The sequence below is a fragment of the Cnephaeus nilssonii genome (genome assembly GCF_951640355.1).
Source record: "Cnephaeus nilssonii genome assembly, chromosome: 17".
NCBI classification, from domain to species: Eukaryota; Metazoa; Chordata; class Mammalia; order Chiroptera; family Vespertilionidae; genus Cnephaeus; species Cnephaeus nilssonii.
Genome location: NC_137088.1, coordinates 29,623,258 through 29,649,309, shown reverse-complemented (window position 1 = coordinate 29,649,309; position 26,052 = coordinate 29,623,258). Strand labels below are relative to the sequence as shown.

The 26,052-nt window shown below is 40.2% G+C and overlaps 2 protein-coding genes and 1 long non-coding RNA gene across 4 annotated transcripts in view; 1 reads left to right on the top strand and 2 right to left on the bottom strand.

Annotated features, from left to right (window-relative positions):
- The window catches only part of NCK1 (NCK adaptor protein 1), a 66,315-nt gene extending 61,342 nt beyond the window's left edge, over nucleotides 1-4,973 (bottom strand). Inside the window, exon 1 of one of the 2 annotated variants that reach the window (XM_079794939.1) lies at nucleotides 4,837-4,973. The gene's annotated coding sequence lies outside the window, so the exon portion shown is untranslated. The remainder of the gene's footprint in view (nucleotides 1-4,836) is intronic. The other variant, XM_079794941.1, reaches the window with a different exon arrangement.
- A 201-nt stretch (nucleotides 4,974-5,174) lies between these two features.
- The window catches only part of LOC307113086, a 55,654-nt gene continuing 34,776 nt past the window's right edge, over nucleotides 5,175-26,052 (top strand). The window contains exons 1-2 of the long non-coding RNA XR_013814801.1: nucleotides 5,175-5,415; nucleotides 5,967-6,101. This is a non-coding gene — a long non-coding RNA (uncharacterized lncRNA). The remainder of the gene's footprint in view (nucleotides 5,416-5,966; nucleotides 6,102-26,052) is intronic.
- On the bottom strand, nucleotides 11,517-12,769 carry SLC35G2 (solute carrier family 35 member G2; the record flags this gene model as incomplete). Its single annotated transcript, XM_079795723.1, has 1 exon — nucleotides 11,517-12,769. The coding sequence occupies exon 1, from the start codon at nucleotides 12,753-12,755 to the stop codon at nucleotides 11,517-11,519; it is 1,239 nt and encodes a 412-aa protein (XP_079651849.1). The 5' UTR covers nucleotides 12,756-12,769.

The following is a 26,052-nucleotide window of genomic DNA, read 5'->3' as shown; positions in this document are numbered from 1 at the left end:
ACCATTTGCATATTACACCTTTATTTTATAGGATAGTTAAAAAACTGGGAAAAAGCAATCATCAGTTGGGGAAAAAAACAAAAAAAACCACACACAACTATTGCTGTACCCAACATCATGGATAAATCTCACAAACACAATGCTAAGCAAAACAGACATCCACACAAGAGCACATACTGTATGGTTCCATTTCTATTAAGTTCAAGAATGGGCAAAAATAATCTATGATTATATAAGTCAGAATAGTGATTACTTTTGAGCATAGGAGATACTGATTGAGAAGAAGCATGACAGAGCATTCTGGAGCACTATCAATGTTCTCTATACCTTGATCTGGGTGATGGGTATATGTCTACAACTGCAAAAATAGGCCTTTTACAGAATAAAAAATTAATAAAAACTTCCCCGGGAAGCAGAATTCTGGGAAGAAGGGGTTGTATACAAAGTATTGTAAATGTTTCCAAAAGTAAAAATTGTTATCATTCAAGAACATGTAGTACCTTGAGGTGATCAAGCATTTCCAAAGAACCATTTCCAATGCCTTAAACATTTTTGTAATATAGCTGGAATACTTAAAAATTACAAAGCACATTAAATTCTTTGCTATATATATTATTTGAATTGATCTGGATGCAACATGATTTGGAAACACGTACTGAAGTTTTTGGAAAGCTGATTCTTTAAAAACAAACAACAAAATCCTTTTCAGATGCATCTGTTTTTTAAAAGATTTTCCCAAGCCATATTCTCACTGCTTTATTCAATTGGTCTGTATGAACAAAAGTGGAAATTATTCATACCATACTTATGTCCTTAAGTACAATTTCAGGAATAAAAAAAAAGAAACGAGAATCAATGTTTCAACTGTTTATTTTAGCAGATAATTTACTTAAACAAAAACAAACCATTATAAACAACCAAAAGTTAAAAGAATAATAACTTCTAACCTGTTTCAGACCAAAAGAGTAAAACATCCTCTCTAGAGATATTTCACCTGATAGTTTTCTGTGCTACCTACCTGTCTTACATCATTCAACTCTTGCTATATAAATAAATGTAAAAAAACACCACCACCAAGGCAGCCCTAGCTGGTTTGGCTGGGTAGATGGGGCATCAACCTGCGGAGTGAAGGGTCCCGGGTTCTATTCCAGTTAAGGGCACATGTCTGGGTTGTGGGTCTCCATCCCCAGTGGGGGACATGCAGGAGGCAGCCAATCAATGATTCTCTCTCATCATTGATGTTTCTATCTCTCTCTCCCTCTCCCTTCCTCTCTGAATTCTATATATATATATATCAAGGCTGCTATTCAGAGAAACTTTAGAGTTACAGGGGGGGAATATGAAGAGCAAATATATGTATAAAAGATCTGACTTCCAAAATAGAACAAATAATTTTCAAAATGTTTTGCTCAATAAGTGGATTGCTCAATAATCTGGTTCTTCACAGATGAACAAAGTGACAAAATAGCAACATGTAAAAGTGTTCTAATAATCAACAAGAGAACTTTTAGAAAAATCATTACATTTAATTAAGTGATAAATCCTCAGAGGTTTCCTCCAAACCATCACATTGTTCCCATCTACTTTCAAGGCCCCCAAATATTCAGTCTCTTTATCAAGAGATTCAAACAAACTCCAGCAGTAAAACTTCTAAAGATTCATTCACTTTTTAGTGAGTCATAAGACACAACTGTAGAGATAACATTACTTTTGTTAGTGCTGTTGATACATCTAACAAGCATAGAAAAAGACTGTAAGTATACTTTTAAATCATTGTTTCAATTGATCATGAAGGTTCCCCTGTCCTCATAAAAAAAAAGTTCTGAACTTATAGAAGGCATAAATACACAAAATGCAAAGTAATATGAAGTAAACAATAAAAAACATTAGAAGAGATGAGCAGTATAGTTTCATAAAGAATATACAGAAAATCTGTAAAAACACAGAGTACCTGAGTTAGGAAATCAAAGGTTAAGTCTCAGCTCTGACATCATCACTAGATGTATGCATTTTAATGCAGATATTCTGTATGGATTACATTTTCCTTATAAATGGAAGGTGGAATTCCAACTTTCCCACAATACTGTCCCGTGATATGATGATACAAGCCCACATCAGATTAAAAAAACTAAAGAAATGATAAAACAATAAAGGCTATGGGTTCAAAAGAAAACAACACAGAGAATGAAAGATCTGGAAGACTGCACTGATGGAACAAAAATTAAACTTAACAAAATTTGAGTTCCTTTGCTATTTGGGTACCTTAAAAGGGAAATTTTCTTTTAAAAGAATAGGCAGGCTATGCATAGACATTCAAAGTCTCAACAGATATAAAGGTAGAAAAAAACAAAGTCTAAATGAGAACAAGAGATTGGTTTGGTTAGGTGGGCAATTCCTATAGAGAAATTGTGCTGTCATTAGGAAGAACAGGTTTTGAGCAGATTGTTAAAAGGCTAGTAATGTGAACTATAGTCTATAGGTAACAGAGAGCTATTGGTTTAACAATGAGAGATACGTTCAAAACATTATTTTAAGTAAGGCCCGGCCAGTGTGGCTCAGCAATTAAGTCTTAACCCAGGAACCAAGAGGTCACTGGTTGAGTTGTAGCTCAATCCCCATGGCAGCTGATTGATGTTTCTCTCTCATCTCATCTCATCTCATGGATGTTTCTCTCTCTCTATCCCTCTCCCTTCCTTTCTCTCTAAAAATCAATAAAAATATATATTTTTTAAAAAAGATTAGGCAGAAGGCTGGATATACTGAGTAGGAAGAAAAGGAAGACAGAAAACCTAGTTAAAAGCTAGAGGAAATAAACAGGTATCTGAAAGAAATTTCAAAAAATAGCTGAAAAATTAGCCAATGATATGTAAATTGAGGAAGTCAAAGGTAAAACCAAGATTTGTGTCTGGGCAATTGAAACCATAGTATCACCATAACATATGGAATCAATTTTGAAGGAAAGACTATAAATTCTATCTCTGAAATAGTTTAGTGAGGATCATCCAGACATAATTGTTGCCTTCATTTTTAAATGTCATTTTTGGCCCTGTCAGTTGTCTTCCTAAAACAGCACAGCAGAATATGTATTAATGAAGAACTTTTAAGTGCTTAGTGACTTCCAGAGTTTCCTCTGATTTTATGTATCAACTAAATAATGATTTAATCTTCCAGTGTAGGTAGATAACATTTGGTATTTTTCTATAAAGGTGAGTAAATTGTAAAAGTTATAAAACTATGATAGGAAAAAAGGACTACATCTGTACTTATCAAATCAAGTCTTCCTGACAAGTAATTTATAACAATAATCACGTCAAATCTACCTTGAGCTTTGGCAGGTCCAAAAGGTCCATAAGAAAAATAAATCCAGGGCACGAAGTATCTCTCAATAAACTAAAAAAAACATTCTATGTATGCTTCAAGTTTTATTTACATGGACTAAAAGATAGTGCTTAGAAAAATAAAGTGCACAATTTAAAATTAAATAAGTGAACAAGCACAGTTAAGGAGTCTTGAACACTTTGCAACTACTGTTTACAGATACTATAGCTAATTCTCACAGATCACAATTTTCTCAAAGAAAAAAAAAATCTCAGAGTTTGTAATCAAGATGAAATGAAACTATTCATCAACCAATGCATATTTCTTAAGTTACTATCAAACTGTGAATGGGATGCCTATGTAAAAACTGAATATTATCGACAATTCTCAAACAAACCCTTCTTCTTGCATTATTTCCCCCTTCACTTTGTGACCTCGCTGAACACTGAGCCTTTAGGCACAGTGCTTTCCAGGTGCTTAATAAATTGTACGGTTGAGTTTTCATAAATCTACCAAAGACTTTAAAAAAAATGAGTAACTCCTGCAACCCTTACCCATTTTGACCGGACATTGAGCTTTCTCTGCTCACCACCCAAGGTGGGATTTAAAAAATTCTCCTTAACTTCATTCTTTCCTACCGTGGCAGCTTTCTTACAGAATCTCATGGGTAGACTTATTTTTAGCTGATCAGTTCATCAGTTCGAATTTAATTGAGCGTCTTATAATGTCACCGTCCTCAGCCCTGAACACAAAAACCCAGCTTCCTGAGCTCCTAACGGCCAATTTAACTTTTATGGAGACACAAAAGGAAGGTTACAAAATCAAGTCAACCGAGGTCGGTTGTGACCGGATCTATTACCAGGCAAGTCAAAAGCTCACAACCCAAGCAGCTCACGTAGGAATCGACAACAGGTCCATCCGATTAAAAAAAATACCCCCCGATTTCCCAAGTACCAGGGAGCCCGGCGGGGCTGGGGGGAGGGGCGGAGGGAGCATCCCGAGGATGTCCACCCGCCGCACGGGGCTCAGGCTAGAGGCGAACGCGCCCCCTTCCCTCCTCTACCACGTCCCGACCTTCCTGGCTGCATTAGGTCACCACAGGCAACGGGAGGTGGGGAGGAAAAGAAACAAGACAAGCACGCACGCCGCACACTGGACCTCCCAACCTCGCAGGGGCGGCCGCCCGGGGTGCTCACCCCGACCTGGCACTCCGGGGGCGGACAGGAAAGCCGCGGGGCCCCGCCTCCCTCCCCCGAGGCAGTGGCCGGAGGGTCGCGCGAAAACCTCTGTGCAAACGCCCAGGCCGGGCCGCCGGGCCGCCGGGCCTCCCCGCCCCCTTCAGCTCAGCTCCGGGCCGGCAGACGGCGCCCGGGGCTAACTTCGCCTGGGGAAGAGGAAGCGACGCAACGAAGAGCAGGCGGTGTGAACGCAAGGGACAAGGAAAGGCTCCCTGTGCATCTGCCGGCCGGCAAGGCCGTCTCTCTGTCCCTCTGCCGAGCCTCGGCGGCCCCAGCTCACCTGACGAGGGCACCAAGACGCCGCCGCGGCCGCCGCGATGGCCGTTACGGCACGAGGCCTCCGCTCAGCCGCCGCGTAGCTCTCGGGGAAAGGGGCGGGGCGCGCGCAGCGGGCGGGCGGAGGTGCGGCGCCGACTGGCCGCGAGGCCGCGGGCGGGTCCGCGCGGGCAGGAAGCCCTCTCTGGACCTAACCTGATAGGCTCGATCTCCCCGTCCCTTCCATCCGCCGCACCGGGATTGGGCGGGGCCGCCTGTCAGTCAAGCGCTGTGCTGGGCGTGGACTGAGCTGAGGCTGCGCGGCGGAGAGCGAGCTGGAGAGTGAGAAGCGCCGGCCTTCGCTCAGACTCCGGTCGCTTTTCCTCTCCAGCTGCCTTCTTTGGGGCCCTCCTCCTCAGCGCTGCCGAGAGGCTCCACCGCAAAAAAAAAAAAAGACTGCTTCCCGAGGTCAGCCCCAACCGCCCTGGGATCTGCCTTCGGGTTTCTGCACCTGAAAAGAGTCTTGGCAGATGAAGATTCTTGGGGGCAGACAGCAAAAAAGAAAAAACCGAAAGGCCTGAAAATGGGAACTTAGGAGAAAAATGTAAGACATATGCTTAATGTGAGCCACAACCCGAAATAGAGTCCGAGGACCTTGTTTGCAGTGGCCATGCTGTGAAGAGAAAGGACAGTGACTTTCGGTGGCAGATCTGCCCGCTCTTGGGGGCTCTGCCCCAGCCACCTGCCTGGCCATCCGTGTCCAGACCCGAGCTGCAGCCCCACAGCATGCCCCCTTCCTTCCTAAACAACCCGGTGGCTTAGGGTTAGGCTTGCCTTCTCAGGGAAGCCTGCTCGGTTAGGTACCCTTCGTGGAGTATTGGTATTTTTCCCCATCCAAGCTGTTGAAGTAGTTTGCCTGTATCCCTATTTAGATTGTAAACTCCATTTAAGGTAGGAACCATATCAGTTTTCAGTTTTCCCCCAGTGCCTAGCACGTCAGTAAATATTGTTGAAGGCATTGTGATACCTCGCCCTTTCCCAGCTTTAATCCTGGCCCTGACTTTACGTCCCAAGAGTTCACACTTTTCTGCATTTAACTTCAAAATTATTCATTTGAATACTGGTAATTGTATGTGGTTTGCTTGCCGTATACAGGATCACACGGTCAACCTCAAATCACCATTGGCCGCTTCCTGGCTTCAAGTAGGCTGACGCAAATATATCATGAACCTCTGAACAACAGCTACTCTCTCTGTTTACATCTTATTATTGGCATCTGCAGTGAATAATGTAAGTGAATTTTGAATTTACTGTTAGGATCTCAATGCTGTCTTTTATCATGGCTGCCTCCCTAAAATTTATATGTTGAACCCTAACCCCCAATCTGGCTATATTTGGAGATAGGGCCTTTAGGCAGTAGTAATTAAGTTGACTGAGGTGGTAAGAGTGGGACCCTAATCTTATAGGATTAGTGTCTTTATAAGAAGAGACACCAGAGAGCTTGCTTCACCGTGAGAGGACACAGTGAGAAGGCAGCCATGTACAAGACAGAAAGAGAGGTCTCACCAGAAGCTGATGATGCTGGCACCCTGATGTGGAACTAAGCCTGCAGACTTTTATTTCTTGAACCACCCGCTCTGTGGTATTTTGTTATGGCAGCCTGAGCTGACTAATACAACACTTTTATTGATACATCTTATAAAGTTTATGGACTGAGGTGTTACACTCATTTTTGAAGCTGGAGAAACCATTTTCCAGAAGTTAAAACTATTTATCCAAAATCACAGTGCGAACTGTTAGGAAAACCTAGCTCAATTCAATACTAGTTACACATTTAACATGTGGTAGGGGCAGGGGGATGTGAATACAAATACAATAGGTAAAGTAATCCTTGCCATCAGGTAGCTTATGCCACCTGCCTTAAGTGGGGAAAATAAACCCAGAAAAAATATGCTTAAGTCATGAGTTTAGTTTTTAATTTGAAAAGGAATATGTAGTTTGGATTGGCCAACAATCAGAACAGACTCTTCATAAGACTTTGCAGATTTCTTGACAACTGTGTGCCACCTGTTTAAGCAATAGAAGAATTAAGGGATTTTAAAGTGTTTTAGTTCCTTGTAAACCTGTTTTTTTTAAATATATATTTTTATTGATTTCAAAAATAAACTAAGCTCACTTAAAGAAGTCTAAAAGAGCCCTGGTGGGTTTGGCTCAGTGGTTGGACCATCAGCCCGCAGACTGAAGAGTCTCAGGTTCCATTGCTATCAAGGGCAGGTACCTGGGTTGCATGATTGATCCCCAGCACAGTCAGCATCAGCCTGGGTGTGTGCAGGAGGCAACCAGTCGATGTGTCTCTGTCATATTGATGTTTCTCTTTCTGTCTCTCCCCTCCCTTTCACTCACTCTAAAAAATCAATGGAAAAATATCCTCCAGTGAGGATTAACAACAAAAAGTCTGAAAGACCAAATAGTTAATTTATTTAAGACTTGTTAAAATAAAAAGTTATACCTAAGCCCAGCCAGCATGGTTCAGTGGTTGAGCATTGACCTATGAACCAGGAGATCACTGTTCGATTCCCGGGCAGGGTACATGCTTGGGTTGTGGGCTTGATCCCCAGTGTGGAGCGTGTAGGAGGCAGCCAATCAATGATTCTCTCTCATCATTGATGTTTCTATCTCTCTCTCCCTCTCCCTTCCTCTCTGAAATCAATAAAAATGTTTTTTTAATGAAAAAGAAATTAAAAGTAAGGAAAGAGCGATGAAAGAGGAATGGTAGATAGGTATAAAGTAATGTATCAAACTGTAGTATGATGTAGTTAAAAGGAATAGAGTCCATGTTCTTAATGGGGTAGGAGTTATTCCAGAGGCTTCCTTTCACACGATGTCTCTCCAACTTCCAAACATAAACATGCATGTTACTTCTTTTAGCAGAACTCAAACCAAAAACAGTAATCACCCTTGCTAATTAGTGCTGAGTGGACCAGGGTCTAGGCAGAATAAAATGACAAAATTTAGGTCAGAACTTAAAGATCTAAGGACTGGAAATGGAGCTTTTGATGGGTAGCTAATCTGTCTAGGATAAAAACTTGCATTAATTCCAAAGGAAGGATATAGGAAGACAAGGAAGGGAAAAAATGAGCCTCCATGTCTCAAGGCCTTACCCAGGAAACTATTGACAATAGCTCATGGTTAGAATTGATTCGAGAGCATGATCTGTTTTGGCATCATCAGCCAGGGCTCTTTAGGACCAAAAAGACCCCTACCTACTAATCAAGAAGTAACCAATCACAGGCTCAACTGTGAGGTACAGAAATTAGTGGACCCAGGGAACTAAATTTCTGGATTGAGTATTGCTATGCTTTTATGGGAATTAATTCAACAAAAATGTTTTAAGAGTCCACTCTGTAATAGGCACTACAATAAGTGCTGGAGATCTAAAGATCGGTCTTAAACTTAAAGGAGTTCAATCCAGTGTCAGAGAATGAGATTTAAATAGATACTTATTATTAATACAGTAAGGACAGCAATACTATGTACAGAGGAACATTAAGCCACAGTGGAAGGGAAGTTGTGTGGTCAGGATAGTCAGGCAATTAAGTAGGCAAAAAGAAGGGCTTTTTACAGAGAGGAGTCTGCATAAAAATGCTATTACACAATAGTAGAATATTGCTGGAGCAGAAGATGACTGGAAATGTAAGCAATATTGGGCTGTTGAAGTTAAGGACTTTAACTTTCTCCTGTAGAGTCCAGAGAGCTTACTGGACATTGAGAAGCCATTAAAGGGTTTCTTTTAGCAGGTTAACCTGTTATTCTGTTGTTTTCTGGCCTCATTGTTTCTGATGAGAAACCAGCTGTAATTCTTGTCATTGTTTTCCTGAGTGTCTTTTTTTTCTGGCTGCGTTTAAGATTTTGGTTTTTTTAATCTGTGTTTGTCATCATTTACGCTATGTTACCAGGTGTGGTTTTCTTTGTATTTATCCTGCTTGGGTTCACATATCCTTCTTTCTGTGAATTGCTGGTGGTTGTTGCTATTTTCTCCTTTGTCAGATTTGGAAAACTTTTGGCCAAATATTGCTTAAAGTATTTTTTTTTCTGCCCCATTTCTCTCTGCTCTTCTGAGACTATATTGATGCTAAACTTCTTAGTCCTTAATACATGTGATTCCAGACTCTGTTCATTTTTTCCAAGTCTTTTTCTTTCTATGTTTTGATCTGGGTAATTTTTTTTTGTGTGTGTGAGAGATAGTGTCTAGTAATTCTTGGAAAACCTGAATGTTAACATTTTCCCCAAAACACAGACACCCTACTAATGACTATGGGTTTATTTGGGGAAGGTTTGGAGACACATTAGTGAAGAAAATAGAAATCACAAAATATTACAACAGAGAGAATTTAGCTCTGGATGTTGGTGGGAGGCAGGATAGTAAAAAGTTAGTAAAGTTCCTTGGCAAGTGCAATGGGAAAACAGATAGATAGCTGAACAAACTGGCCCAGCAGTATACAGTATAGCCAGATAACAAATCACTAGGTCTTATCTTACACATTCTAGGCCTTGTTGGGGCAGACCCAGAACCACCTTGGTCTCAGTCCCTTTTAGGTGACATTCTTTGAAGGTGAAACTGACCAGAGAATGACCTATATGCTCATTTTGATGCATCAGCATATTAAAAGACACACTTGGAAAACTGATGAATATTCTATTGAGATCCTCCCAAGACCTCCTCTATTATTTTTATAAAATTCCAGATTTTATAAAATAGACAAAACCCCTTAAGACAAGGGACCCAGTGTGTGGGCTCTCTTGCTAGAGCATGCCCATGCCTTCTTTCTTCAGGCATGTATCTTTGCTTTCTTTCTCCTAATCCTTTAAGGGTCCCCACAAGTCTTGCAACCAAGGGAGCAGCGGGCAGCAGCAGCCCGTCCTGGGCTAACCCTCTGAACCTGTCTCCAAGGGCCCTTCTTTTGCCTCTGTAACTTGTTTCCTGAGACCACGCAGCCCAGCTGGCTCATTCCTTCTGCCTCTGTGACTTTCTTTCTAAAAAGCCAAGGCAGCTCTCTGAGCAGCCCGCTCAAATATTTTCTTCGACTCTACTTTCACATTGCATGCTAAATAAACTTCCTCTTGTGCTAGAGTACTTGACCCTGAATTCTTTCTTTGCCAAACTCAAGAACCAAGAGCCAACTTCACTGGTAACAGGTGGACTGAAAAAGCAAAAAGGGAACACTGAAGTAGCCCACAGGTGATAATTGTAGAGCATAGCTACCTCCCCTCAATCTAGTGAAAAAGAGGAATTGAGGTTGGACTATCAGGTCTCAGAATCTCAGAGGAATGATCCAGCTGAACTGTAGCTCTAATCCCTGAGAGAATGCTGTCCATCTGATCCTGCTACTACTGAGAGGGATATGATGAGGCTGGTTGGGGTTAGAGGTGTGCCAAAAGAAGCTGAAGGCTAAAATCAGTTATTAATCAAGGGTTCATTGCTTATTGCTGAGGTAACAATGCCAGAAACTGCAAACAAATGGAAAGTAGGAAGTCCTTTGTCCCTGCTGCCTTCCAGTATCCCTCTAAAGGCCTTTATTGGTGGAACCTAGTGAGGCATCAGCTAACATTTCTAAATGTAGTTTGTAGAGTCTGAGCCATAGATCACAGAGGAAAGTATAGAAAGGTGAATTTGGAGCTAAGATATCTCAATAACAATAACAATAGATTAATAACCAGTACCATATCAACATTGGTTTATGCTACATTTGTAAAAATTTCCCAAATTAATGCCACCTTATATGCTTTTACAGACTTTTAGGCCCTTTTAAAAAGAATCTGAAGACACCATGTTGTATCAATTTTCTGCTATACTGTATTACTGCTAGTGCCTTTCAGTACTAAGGAGTACCTTTACTGAAGCTATACATATACTGGCTACAAAATCTAAACAACGGCAATTTTGGAAGAGATCCTATAACTGAGGATAAGCAGACCTTGCGCCAACATTAGGCCTCCCACCATCAGGCAAAAAAAAAATAAAAAAAAATAAATGGCTAGACTAAGTAGAACTGGCAAGAATCCAGTCTTCTCCCTACCTCCATTTCCTATGCATTGTCTAATGTGGCCATTGCAAGAGGAAGACCAACTTCCTGTTCTAAGGTAGGCTAAGCGCCGTTGTCATGGAAAAATCAGCTCCTTTCTTTTGTTCCCTCTTCTTGCCTTAACTCAAGCTTCCTTGCCCAACCCAATTACCTCTAGTTTTCTAATGCAAGTAGATGACAAAACAGAGGTTGGTGTTCAGCATTTCACCTTATGGTATACTTTTCACAAACACCAAGTTTTGAATATTGAAGGATTTTTGTTGAACATTTGTAAAACATTGGGCATGAACATTTTTCTAATCTTTGAACTTTAGAACCACAGAAGTTCCATCTGAAAGGGGTCATTTCTTCAAGTCTATGTTCTTTAATGATGAAAGTTAACATTCTTCTTCTACCACATTTACCTTTTGTTAATAACAATAAAGACAAGGGTTCATGACATTTCATATATTTCATATTTGCTTTTTAATATAATAGACTAGAATATATTTTCTATATCTGCATATGATAATTAAATATTATATAGCACTCTGTCAGTTATACAACACAAAAAAATAGCTGAATATTAAAATGGCAGTGTGCGTATTAATAACTGATGGTTAAGAAGATAATAATCAGGTATTCATTTAATGGGAGAGTCTACTATTTCCTGGTAATCCTGCCTTCTTAAATTCCTCCAGTAAAGTTTATAGCCAGCAAGGACAAAAACACTAATCATAATGATTATCCCTCCAAAGACATCATAGATACTAGGAAATATGTGTAACACTAGAAGCTGCAAGACCATTGCTACCACAATCTCCAAATGTTGTACTGTGCTGACCAAAGCTGGATGGAATTTGTCTAAGGCATAATAAACTCCTAAGAATGCTGCAGTAGAACAGACACAAATAGCAATGAGATAACTCCAGGTTTCTACATCTAATGGGATAATGGGTTCTTGAAGAATGAACATAGTAGATAATCCCCAGACTGTCCCAGTCCAACCAAAGGTAAACAGTGCAGTCCACATGCTGATCTTCTCCTTAATGGATCTGTATACTATCATGGAAAGAGCAGTGGTCAGCCCAGCCATCACAGTCATAGTATATCCAAAGGCTTCTTTCCAAGCATTTAACAAGGAATTTTCTTCATTAACTATGTTGGGGATCATGACAAGACAAACACCTAAGATGCTACAAATAACTGTAGCCATGTCAATATAAGCCATTTTCTCATCTACAAGTAAAAAAGCCAAAATGGCACTGAAGACTGTAGTTGTGGCTCTCCACATAGTGGTCCCATTGCTGGGAGGAACTATAGAAAACGATGTATAAGCACAGGTGATAGAGATGACATTGCATATACCATAAAAGAAGAGTCGTAATCTATATCCACTGGGTCCAAAGGGGGCCTCCTGGTAGTAACATACAACTAACACGGATAAGACCTGCAAGACAGAACGGATAAAAATCAGTTCTAGAGATGGAACTTTAGAGCGGTCAGAAACAAGCCTAGTGATAAGAGCTACACATCCATGAGCCAAAGCAGATCCAAACAGCACTATCCACGTTTTTCTGGATTGAAAAATGTTTTTTTCTGCAAAGCTTTGGAATTGTCCAATCTCATTTGTCATGGGGTCTTCTGTTGGTGGAGGTCGGGTATCCATGGTTCCAAAAAAAGTTCTTCCTTTTCTTTTCATTTCACTCAACAGGCCTTTCTTTGGATTTTCTTCCATAAAATTTCCATAATCTTCATTAATTTCTTCATATCCATCATCCCCAGGCTGGGGATAATGAGAAGTGTATTTCACCGTCACTGTGTTAGGATGTATTTTCACCCGTTTTTTAACTGGATATTTTTTGGAGGGAGTAGTATCCATTTCTTCAGGTAATTCTATTTAAGAAGAAAAAAAAAAAAAGACAAATGTACATATTCAATTGAAATTTAGTTTTAATTTCTATTATCATATATACCAATTCAATAATAGAAAGAGGTTGTAACAGTTTTTTTTATCAATATGTATATTTTTTTTATTGTTGACAGTATTACAGATGTCTCCCTGGAGTTTTTAAGTAACAGGAAGAGATAATTAGAATATGCCTTATCAGATGTATGAAGCCCAATGAAATGATCCACCTTTTTCATTCTCATCTTAAGTCTGCCCCTGTTTCTCATTCTGCTTGTTTCTTGACTCATTCAGCTCTATTTCATATCTTCACATCGCAGACAACTGATATTTTTCCATCTTTTCATTCCTACCTGTGTGGCTACCCATCCAATAGGAAAAACATAACCTAGATCAGAACTTTCCTTCTCATTTTGTTCATGTGTCTATATTATAAATTGTGGGTAGATAAGTCTAAGTCTTTTGTAAAATCACTTATGTATAATACCAGAATTAGCCTTATATTACAAATTATAGTGATTTTTTAACATTTATTCTAGGCTCTCCATACGTTTTTCAGATATATGGATACAAAGAAATTAAAAAATAAAACGGATTTAGTGACATTCATACATTGTTGGTGTAAAACCTTCCTGATAACCATTTGGACAATATGTTTCTTAACTGAGATTTTACTGGATTTACTTCATACAATGGAACACTATGCTATACATGCATTAAAAACAACAATGCAGATTTTTACTGACATGAAAAGATGTCCATGACACATTGTTGAGTGGGAAAAGGTTAAGTTTCTTGTAAGGATTATATGAGATTAAAGCATATAAAAAATTTTCTACGGTGCTGACATACTGTAAACTCTCAATAAATGTTAACAATAAATTCAGTTACCTTTCTCCTATAATTAACTCTTTTGAAACACTGGATAGCTATCTTATACAATGTTATTCTTTTCTTAAAAACTTGTGTTTGGCCTAGCCAATGCGGGTCAGTGATTGAGCATCAACCTTTGAACCAGGAGGTCACAGTTTGATTCCTAATCAAGGCATATGCCTGGGTTGAGGGCTCAATCCCCAGTGTGGGTGTGCAGGAGTCAGCCGATCAGTGATTCTCTCTCATCATGGATGTTTCTATCTCTCTGTCCCTCTCCCTTCCTCTCTGAAGTAAATTAAATATGTATTTTTTAAAAACACCTGTTTGTTCACTCAGCTCTCTTTCATTATCCATCCAAGAACAATTTCTTTCCAAATGATTCCTCCTCTCCCCTCTGAAAAAAAAAAAGAAGAAGAAACCTCATTTTTTTGTCCTCATGACATATTTCCTATTCCTTGCCCAAAACCCATCAGTTCCAGGATCTTAAACCATGGTCCAGATATCAAATTCTATTTTGATCTTTGACACCATCTGGATAGCCAACTGCTCCATTCCTATTTACTCCTTTCTCTTCTGAAGGACATCACCTTCAGTTGGAAGAAGTTATTTAAAAAAACACCACATGTGCCTCCAGGTCTTTCAGTTTCTCAGCCTGTACCTTCCACTTGCAGTCCTTGGTGCATATTGCTATCACGTTAATCTGATGCTTTTTTCCAACTTGTATCAGGACATTTCCTCGTCAAATCATGACTTCAGCCCTAGCCTGTTTGGTTAAGTGGTTAGGGTGTCGGCCTGCAGACTGAAGGGTCATGGGTTCCATTCCGGTCAAGGGTACGTACCTCAGTTGCAGGCTCGATCCTTGGCCCCAGTAGGGGTGCGTGAGGAAGGCAACCTGTTGATATGTCTCTGTCATCAATGTTTCTATCTCTGTCTGTCCCCACCCCTCTTCTATTCTCTCTAAAAAAATCAATGGAAAAAATATCCTGGGATGAGAATTAACAACAACAAAAAATCATGACTTCAATTTCAATAATCACAAATTGAATTAATAGTCATGGTCTCCTCACTCATGTTTGTAATATCACCATTTTTCCAGTTCCACAAGTTAGAAACCAAGGAATACTCTGAATTATCCTTTCTAGCACCACACTTCCATTTAGTCATCACTCTTGTCTTTTTAAAAAAATATATTTTTATTGATTTCAAAATGAAAGGGAGAGGGATAGAGATATAGAAACATCAATGATGAAAGAGAATCATTGATCAGCTGCCTCTTGCCCACTCCACACTGGGGATCGAGCCTGCAACCCGGACATGTGCCCTGACCGGAATCGAAATGTAACCTCCTGGTTCAGAGGTCAACGCTTAATCACACTGGCTGGGCTATCTTTTGTCTTTCAAATATTTTCCTTTCTCCAATTCCATTTTACCTCTCTGTTTTGTTCTGTTTTGATTCTGTTTTTGTTATTGATAATTCCTATCTAGAATATTGCAATAGCATCCTAATTAGCCCCCTTGAATCCCAATCCTTCTCCCCCAAAATACATCTGTATTATACCACTATTATATTAATCTGTCTTTAAAAGACTCAAAACAAAAACTTATCTTAAGCTTCCCCATTCTCTATTCTCTGCCTGGTTTTCAAGTCCCTGTCTAGTGTAGCTCCTCTCAATACTTAGCTTCTTTTTTTTTTTTTTTAATATATTTTATTGATTTTTTACAGAGAGGAAGGGAGAGAGATAGAGTTAGAAACATCGATGAGAGAGAAACATCGATCAGCTGCCTCCTGCACACCCCCCACTGGGGATGTGCCCGCAACCAAGGTACATTCCCTTGACCGGAATCGAACCTGGGACCTCTCAGTCCGCAGGCTGACGCTCTATCCACTGAGCCAAACCGGTTTCGGCAATACTTAGCTTCTTAATACACATAGTTTAATCCAGTGTTCTCCCCATCCTCACTCCCCACATACATATCATTTCTCTAAGTCTTTATTCTCAGTAGTTTCCCCTCTGCTCCAACTTTCTAAATAATGTTCATCTTTTATGAAGGTCCAGTCCCAATCTGCCTTTCAGAAATAAGCCTTCCCTAGTCACTCTAGCCACTTATTTTTCCTCTTTGTTTAGTATCTGCATTAGTTCTTCTAATTTTTGTAATCTAATCATTTTGTTATTTAGTTGTCTCCGCTCAGGAGGGTTTTATCTCCAGTCTTTGGACCCAAACTTGCTATATTAAATCTCCTTTCCTTGCTAGTCATCCAGTATCTTCATGATATTTCAGATCATATAACTTCCCACTTGCTGTCCATTGTTAAAATTATGACATATCCATTCAGAGCTTCCCCCTTCCCTACTGCATGCCAGATTTATAGCTCCAAGGCCATGAATAGGGAGAGGATGTGGTCTGTTATTTTACTCCTCCCATTCCCTCCCTTTGGAGAGTGTTGGGAGAGCAATATGGTCGGCCTCTGGGACACTTCCTCCACATCCCTCTTCTAGGCTCTAGCTCCCCGGGTGTATTGGCACATGGAGGAAGGAAAAGGAAAGGGACACATGTCTCATACCCGTGTATCGGCTGATGTTGTGTGATGGCTTTTTGATATTTAAACTTGGCTAGGCTGAACTACATTCCCCAGTTATATCTTGCCCTTTGATTGGCTTGATCCCTAAAAGTGGTAAAAAATCTTAGGTATAAAGCTGGCTATTGAAACTTGATTATAATATAGTGGTTTAGATGTAGGCACTAATGTGATATTTGACACTAAAGAGCTGATAGGTTACTACCTTATACCTAAACAGCCCCAATGTACTTAAACATCCTTGCCATGAATGAATGGGAAAAGACTACAACCTAACTGGTCACCTAAAATGAAGGCCGCAACAACCATCTTTTCCAGGCTATCTTGAGACAACAGGACATACATAGAATCTGTGCTGTTAAATGTTTCTCCTAAGACCTGCTGAGAGAAGCCACTCCTTCCTCTGAACTGATGAAAAGGGGCTGGTGTACCGAGGCCCCAAAGGCTGTCAGAATGATTCAACCCTCCTTATTCTGAACCCTGCCTGGAATGATGATAAGGCATAACCCTTAACTTCCCTCTTTGAATAGAGATTCTTTTCTCTCTTTCCCACTGCAACTCATGAGAATCAGGAGGACAAGGGGCAGCATTTAAGTTTGTTTGTTTTTTTTTAATATATTTTTATTGTTTGAGAGAGGAAGGGAGATGGAGAGAGAAATATCAATGATGAGAGAGAATCATCGATTGGTTGCCTCCTGTACGCCCTACAACTCAGCATGTGCCCTGACTGGGGAATCGAACTGTGATCTCCTGGTTTATAAGTCGATGCTCAACCACTGAGCCCCACCGGCCTGGTAGCATTTAAGTTTGTTTGTGCTTTATTATTAAAACTTTTCAAGTAAGTATCTTTGTGTTAAAGCCCACTGCTTTAGAGAAAAAAGAATCTGCTTCTAGGCTCTCTTTCAGAAAAGAAACTATTTTCATTTTCCTAAAATCATAGCTCTCTAACAGGAAACAGTGGTGATGATGACAAAATATCTGTGTGGAATGTAGGAGAAAAGTCTCAGTCACATGGCCATCCCTGCTACTGAGAACCCTACCCTAAAACCTGGCTTCCAAACTGAATTGCACACATTTTCTCTTCTCTGGGCCTTTTCCCTGTGCCTCCTTTTGTCATTTTATTCTCTTAGTGTATGACATAGATAAGTTTTAAAAAATAGTAGTTCCTCCAATGTGTGTTTAGGGAGAGGAGAGGAGACAACTTAAGTGCTTAAACAGATAAATGAATAAAGAAAATGTGGTATCCTATATAATAAAGAGGTAATATGCAAATTGACCATCACTCCAATACATAAGATGGCTGCCCCTATGTGGTCAAAAATGGCCGCCACAAGATGGCCTGCAGGGGAGGGTAGTTGGGGGTGACCGGGCCAGCAGGGGAGGGTATTTGGGTGCGACCAGGCCTACAGGTGAGGACAGTTAGGGGCAACCAGGCTGGCAGGGGAGCAGTTAGGGGGTGATCAGATTGGCAGGCAGAAGCATTTAGGGGCAATCAGGCAGGCAGGCAGGCGAGCAGTTGGGAGCCAGCAGTCCTGGATTGTGAGAGGGATCCCACTGAAATCTGGCCTAAATGGGCAGTCAGACATCCCTTGAGGGGTCCCAGATTGGAGATGGTGCAGGCTGGGCTGAGGGACCCCCTCCCCCCCCCATGCACAAATTTCGTGCACCAGGCCTCTAGTATTCATATAATCAAATATTATTCAGCCATAAAAAGGAATGAAGTTCCAAAATATACTATAATATGGATGAACCTTGAAGACATTGTGCTAACTGAAATAAGCCAGATACAAAAGAACAAACATTGTATGATACCACTTGTAAGAGGTATTTAGAATAGGCAAATTCATAAAAATAAAATAGATTAGAGGTTACAAGGCCGGGGGTGGGGGGTGGGGGGAGAAACAGGTAATTATATTTAAAGGTTACAGAGTTTCTTTTTGGGGAAATGAAAAAGTTTTCGAAATAGTGGTGATTATTACACAATATTGTGAATGTAATTAATACCATTGAATGGCATACTTCAAATAGTTAAAAGGTAAGATTGTGTTATGTATATTTTAATAAAACTTAAAATACAAAAAGAAAAAAGAAGGACAGGAAAAAGTAGTGGTTCCTTCAGTGTGGTTTTAGGAGAGGAGGAATAAAATGCTAGGCATTGATATTTTTAAAAATCTTCTCCGTAGTCCTAATGTATAATTTATTTGTGTGAGAACTACTTGACTAGATTATCTAAGGGCCCTTCTGGCTTTAAGAATTTAATGAGCGTATGGGCTACTGCATATTGACTAAGGAAGACAGGGAGTGGCACAGGGCTGGATTTTTTTTTTTTAAGTGGATACTGAAGCCAGGCTGCCTGGATTGGAATCCTAGCTACATGTGCTATTGGGATTTATAAGAAATATATTTTGGTCATCTGAATGATCACATATATATTTCTTATATATATATATTTGGTTTTTATCCACAGTCCTAGCTCAGAGCTCCCAAAACCCTTGGAAAATCCTAAGTGATGAGAGCATAAATATGTCCTTGGTTTTGGAAAACACCCAAGGATGGGGGCTGGTTGCAAGGGAAGCCAACCAAGTGATTTGAGGATTGGAAATTTTAGTCCCATCCCTGACCTCTGGTGAGAGGAGAGTGCCTGGAGGTTGAATCAATGGCCAATTGTGAATGATCTAATCCAGTGGTCGGCAAACTCATTAGTCAACAGAGCCAAATATCAACAGTACAACGATTGAAATTTCTTTTGAGAGCCAAATTTTTTAAACTTAAACTTCTTCTAACGCCACTTCTTCAAAATAGACTCACCCAGGCCGTGGTATTTTGTGGAAGAGCCACACTCAAGGGGCCAAAGAACCGCATGTGGCTCGCGAGCCACAGTTTGCTGACCACGGATCTAATCAATCATGACTATGTAATGAAGCATCCATAAAAACCCAAGAGGACATGCCCTAACAGGTTTGGCTCAGTGGATAGAGTGTTGGTCTGTGGACTGAAAGATCCCAGGTTCGATTCTGGTCAAGGGCACGTACCTTGGTTGTGGGTACATCCCCAGTAGAAGGTGTGCAGGAGGCAGCTGATCGATGTTTTACTCTCATCGATGTTTCTAACTCTCTATCCCTCTCCCTTCCTCTCTGTAAAAAGTCAATAAAATCTATTTTAAAAAAAACAAAACCAAGAGGACAAAGTTTGGAGAACTTCTGGGTTGGTGAACACATGGGCATTTGGGGAGAGTGGCATGTTCAGAAAGGCATGGAAACTCTGTGACCTTTTTTTCTTAATTCCTTATTGTTTAAAGTATTAATATGTCCCCTTTTTCTCCCATTGACCTCTCCCTGGCCACCCCCAACCCCCAGCAAATGCCCTCACCCCCACCCCCTAGTGTCTGTGTCCATTGGTTATGCTTATATGCATGCATACAAGTCCTTTGGTTGATCTCTTACTGCCCCCCTCCCTCATGACCTTTAGACATACCTTACCCTAAGCATCTATTCCATCTGACTATTTCTGAGCTATATCCCTTCATAATAAACTGGTAAACTAGTAAGTAAAATGTTTCTCTGAGTTCTGTGAGCTTCTCTGGAAAACTAATTTAACATAAGGAGGAGGTTGTGGGAAACTCTGATCTATAGATTGGCCAGAGGCTCAGATGACAATCAGGACTCTTTAAAAAATTTTTTTATTTTTTAAATATATATTTTTATTGATTTCAGAGAGGAAGAGAGAGGGAGAGAGAGATAGAAACATCAATGATGCCCTGGCTGGTTTGGCTCAGTGGATAGAGCGTCGGCCTGCGGACTGAAGGGTCCCGGGTTCGGTTCCGGTCAGGGGCATGTGCCTTGGTTGTGGGCACATCTCCAGTGGGGGATGTGCAGGAGGCGGCTGATTGATGTTTCTCTCTCATCGATGTTTCTAACTCTCTATCCCTCTCCCTTCCTCTCTGTAAAAAATCAATAAAATATATTTTAAAAAAAAGAAGAAACATCAATGATGAGAGAGAATCATTGACGGCTGCCTCCTGCATGCTCCACACTGGGGATCGAGCCCACAACCCGGGCATGTGCCCTTAACTGGAATTGAACCTGGGACCTTTCAGTCTGCAGGCTGATGCTCTATCCACTGAGCCAAACCAGCTAGGGCAACAGTCTGGACTTTTGACTGGCATCCTCTACCCAACCTCTGGGCAATTTTGTAAGACTGAGCTCTCAACCTTTTGGATCTTATACTATCTCCAAGTAGATAGTGTCAGAATTTAATTGTAGAACACGCAGCTACTGTCAGAACATTGTTGATGTGGGGAACCCCTCATCACAGTGGAATTGGGTATAGAATCCTTACAATAGAACTTATTAAAAATATGACCCAGGGCAACTTAACCTCTTTGCCAATTTCCTCTTCTGTAAAATAGCAATTGTATTAGCTCATGAGGTAGAATAAAATATTAAATCAGTTCACACATACAAAACACTTAGTTTCTGGCACCTAGCAAGTGTTCAATAAATTTTAATTCTTTTTTCACATTATTCTGTCTGCCTGGAATAACTGGGTCCTCCTCATTTCTGCCCTTATCTACCTGTTGAGCTCCCATTTGTACTTGATTGGTTTGCTCAAATGCTATTTCCTCCTTTGCAGTCTTCCCTAGCTTTTCTCACCTCTGTGTCCCTCTGTGCAAGTATTCATGTGTTTATATCCTGTCTTTCCCTCCAGACTTTACACTTCTTGATAGCAGACTTTCCCACCATTATATCCTCTGCCCTTAACACAGTGCCTGGCACATACTAGCACTCAAATGTTTATTGGATGAAATAGAATGGATTTGAAAACCAAGAAGAGGGAAACATGAAAAAGAATGGGAAATGATATTAAACCTACTGATATTTTATTTGCAGATGACATGATGCTGTATATAGAGAACCCTAAAGGTTCTACCAAAAAACTACTAGAATTCAGTAAAGTAGCAGGATACAAAATATAGGTATTGCATTATTACATTTTTATACAGAACTATTAGAAAGGGAAACTAAGAAAAACAATCCCATTTACAATTGCATCAAAAAAATAAAGTACCTATGAATAAATTTAACCAAGTAGGTAAAGGAACTGTCTGTACTCAGAAAATTTCTGAAGATAGAAATCGAAGAAAATACAAATAAATGGAAGTGCATTCCATGCTTATGAATAGGGAGAATTGACATTGTTAATTCAATCTATAGCTTCAATGTAATTCCTATCAACATACCAATGTGTATTTCACAGAACTAGAATAAATAATTCAAAAATTTATATGGAACCACAAAGACCCTGAATAGCCACAGCAATCTTGAGAAAGAAGAACAAAGTTGGAGGAATCCTGATTATACTACAAGGCCATGGTAATCAAAACAGCATGGTATTGGCATAAAAACAGACATATAGATCAGTGGAACAGAATAGAGAATCCAGAAATAAACCCACACCTATATAGTCAATTCATTTTTGACAAAGAGGCAAGAACATACATTGGTGTATAGACAGTCTATCAATAAATGGTGTTGGTGAAATTGGACAGATATTTACCAAAAAAATGAAACTAGATCACCTTCTTACACCGTCCTATCATATAAAAGGGTAATATGCAAATGAACCATCACTCCATCACAAAAGATGGTGGTACCCATAGCCACAAGATGGCAGCGCCCAGTCCCCTCAGCCTCACCGGAGTCCCCCAATCCTGGGGGGCTGCCGCTGAGAGCTGGCAGCATGAGCAGCCTGGCGGAATGCTTGCTTCATCACCACGGTGACGCCCCAGCTGCAGAGGGCCTCTGAGGGACGGGGGGCCAGCCCACAGCCTCCGCAGCCAAGTGCAGGCCCTGAGAGGAGACGGCGGGCCCACCTCCCGTGGAAGCAGCACGGCTCCCGGCAGCGCGCTGCGGTTCCCGCCAGCTCCCTTGGAAGCGGCAGGTGGCCTACTGCGCGCAATATCGTGCAATGGGCTACTAGTATACAATAATAAACTCACAATGGATTAGACTTAAATCTAAGACTCGATACTATAAAAATCCTAGATGAAAATCTAGGCAGTAAAAGCTTAGATATTTCTCTTAGTAGTATTTTTCTGGTATATCTCCTTGGGCAAGGGAAACAAAAGAAAAATAAACAATTGGGACTACATCAAACTAAAAAGCTGCACAGTCAAGGAAACCATCAAAATGAAAAGACAACCCACTGAATAGAAGGACATATCTGCCAATGGTACATCTGATAAGGGGTTAGTAAGAAAAATTTATGAAGAACTTATATCTCAACACTCAAAAAAAAAGGGGGGGGGGAAGAAAATCTAATGAAGAAATGGACAGAGGACCTAAATGGACACTTCTCCAAAGAGGACATACAGATGGCCAATAGACATGAAAAGATGCTCAATGTTACTAATCAGAGAAATGCAAATTAAAACCACAATGAGATATCACTTCACACCTGTGAGAATGGCTATCATCAAACAAGCGGTGGTAAGGATGTTGAGAAAACAGAACTGTGCACTGTTGGTGGGAATGCAGATTGGTGCAGCCACTGTGGAAAACAGTATGGAGTTTCCTCAAATGGAACTACCTTATGACCAAGCAATTCCATTTCTGGGTGTATATCTGAAGAAACCCAAAGCACTAATTCAAAGAATATATGCACCCTTATGTTCATTGCAGCATTATTTATGATAGTCATGGGAGCAACCCACATGCCCATCAATAGACAAGGAGATTAAAAAGCGCTCGCACACGCGAGCGTGCACGCACACACACAATGGAATATTACTTGGCCAAAAAAAGCGAAATCTTAACATTTGCTACAGCATGGATGGACCTAGAAAGTATTGTGTTAAATGAAATAAGGCAGTCAGAGAAAGATACATGATTTCACTTACATGTGGAATCTAAAGAGCAATATAAATGAACAAAACAGAAACAGACTTGAGAATAGACTGATGGTTACCAGAGGGGAGAGGTTTTGAGAAATTGGGTGAAAAAGGTAAAGGGATTGAGAAGTACAGATAAGTAGTTACAAAATAGGAAATATAGTCAACAATAATAACTATGTATGGTGCCAGTTGAGTATTGGAAATACCGGGGGAACACTTGGAAGGTGTATGCTTGTCTAATCACTATGCTGTACACCTGAAACTAATACAAAATAGTATTGAATGTTACCTATAATTTTAAAAAATTGAAATATTTTTTAAAAGACTACTGGTATTTCTATAGGACCTTATAGGCCCAGATAGCCACATCTGCTCTCTTGGTATCACTGCTCAATCAACGGTAACTTTAGGTAACTGAAAACGTAGTTTCCTTTGATAATCTGAACTATAGAAATGTTCAGAAGAAGTCTCCCTATCCTCTGCCTTTAGCCTCTGTATTAGTCAGGGTTATCCAGAGAAACAGAATCAATAGGAGACATATATGTAATTTTTTAAAGGAATTTACTCATGCGATTATGGAGGCTAGCAAGTCCAAAATCTGCAGTGGGGAACAATAAGCTGGAGACCCAGAGAAGAGACAGTGCTGTAGTGCAAATGCAAAGGCTGTCTAGGGCAGAATTCCCCTTTTACTCAGGGTAGTCTTTTGCTCTATTCAGGCCTTCAACTGATTGATTGGAAGAGGGCACCCACATTATGGAAGGCTTTACTCAAGTCCACCAATTTAAATGTAAATCTTATCTGAAAACATCCAAAGTAATCTTTGACCTACCTAGCTGACACATTAATTATCACAGCCTCATGCTCTGGTTGTCTTCCATATGCTCATAAGTTCTGGCTATTCCAAACTATAGGAAATTCTTTGAATATGATCTGCTCTTTCATGTCTCTGGGTTTTTACATACTGTTCCTACTTTGTGGAATACTCTCTTTCTGCTTTTTCACCTGGTAAATTTCTACTCATTCTTCAAGGCCCAGATTAAATATCACTTTCTCTGGAAAAATTTCCTAGGCTACCTTCTACCCCAATCTGAGTTATATACCCACCCCAGGACTTTCATTATATCTTCAATCATATAATATATTGCATTGAATTACAACTGTGTTTTTGTCTTTCTCTTTCAGTAGAATGTAAGGGTTTTAACCCCACAGGTATTAAAATTAGGTATCACTAATTATTATATTTGCAACACCTAGTACAGTTCTTGGCATGAGATAGGTTTGTTGAATGAATTAATGGACTATTTTCTTAAATGAGGCAAATGTTCTTAACAAAATATAAATAATATAAATGGATTTACAAGTCTAATGACTCAAATAGGGAGCCTTATTCATAAAACACTTTAAAGTCCTTAACGATATGCAAGAACAATAAAACAGTAAGGTGTGCAGTTTGGCTAAAAGAGAATTTGTGTATTTGGCTTCTGTACTGCTAGCTCTATTTCTGCTGCTAGGTCTCCCATATTTCCTTTAACATTAAGTTCTTCAGGTATAACTGAATCTGTTCCTTAAGTAATGTGTATCTGCTTTTCTTAATTAAACCATCCTTAATCAATTAGGAAGGGTACTAGAGATATATGTCTTGAGCATCACCAGAATGAACTTCTGTTGCTATTTCCCTGCTTCCCAGTGCACATCTCAAAGTTTGGTCCAGTCAAGTGAGTCCCACCACCAAGTATACAGTAGTTCCTCATCAAGCTTCCGGGCTTGCTCAGGACAAGCTTTTCACTCAGGAGCTATTTACCACCATCAGATCTCTAACTAAAAAACAACTTTTTATTTATCCCTATTACAAAAGCAACATATGTTTATTGTAGAAAATTCAGAAATGTGGTAAAGAAAATAAAAACCGCTCAGAATCCTACCACCCAGAAATAACTACTGACCCTCTCCAGGCCTTTTTGTATTTGTGAACATTTTCCCCCCAAAATGGTATCAAACACTATATCTTATTTTATAACTTTCCCACTTTACCTACCAATACATTGTAAGTATTTTTCTGTGTCATTAAATACTCTACAATATCACTTTTAATGGCTAGTTAATATGGGTCCAACAGTGGGCTTTGAACACAATAGGTTAATCATTAACTTCAGCTTTCTGAGAGCTGCAAGGCAAATGGGATGACCAACTGCCACTAATCCTTTATGCAAGAATAGATCCATAACCATTATGTGAAAAGCCACATATGTGAAAATGAACAAATAACAACTTTGAAGTCTTCCCATTGAATGTAAATGAAGAAATGGTTTTTGATGGCCAGAGGCAGATGGTGGAAAAACAAATAGGAGATAAAACAAGAGTATTCATGTTTGTCTTTGTTCTCCATTCAGATATGATCTATGGAGAGAACCTAGCTGAGATTAAAAGTGAAATAAAGTGTGTCTTTATTCATGTTTGTGTGTTTATTTAGGATCAACACACTGTTTGGTTTTGAAAGGATTTGAGGCAACCATTTAGTTAGAGTTAAAAGAAAAATGAAACCACAAGAAATATCAAGCACAGATGCTCCCAAGCACCTGGGATGTGCTCTTTTGGATTGTTTGGTCCTGAATATGGCTCTGGATTCTCTAATTATAATTATACTAGAGGCCTGGTGCACAGAATTCGTGCACTGGGGGGAGGGGGTGTTCCTCAGCCCAGCCTGCACCCTCTCCAATCTGGGATCGGGCATAAACCGGCAGTCGGACATCCCTCTCACAATCCGGGACTGCTGGCTCCCAACCACTCGCCTGCCTGCCTGCCTGATTGTCCCTAACCACTTCTGCCTGCCAGCCTGATCACCCCCCAACCACTCCCCTTCCAGCCAGCCTGATCGATACCTAACTGCTCCCCTGCTGGCCCAGTTGCCCCCAACTGCCCTTCCCTGT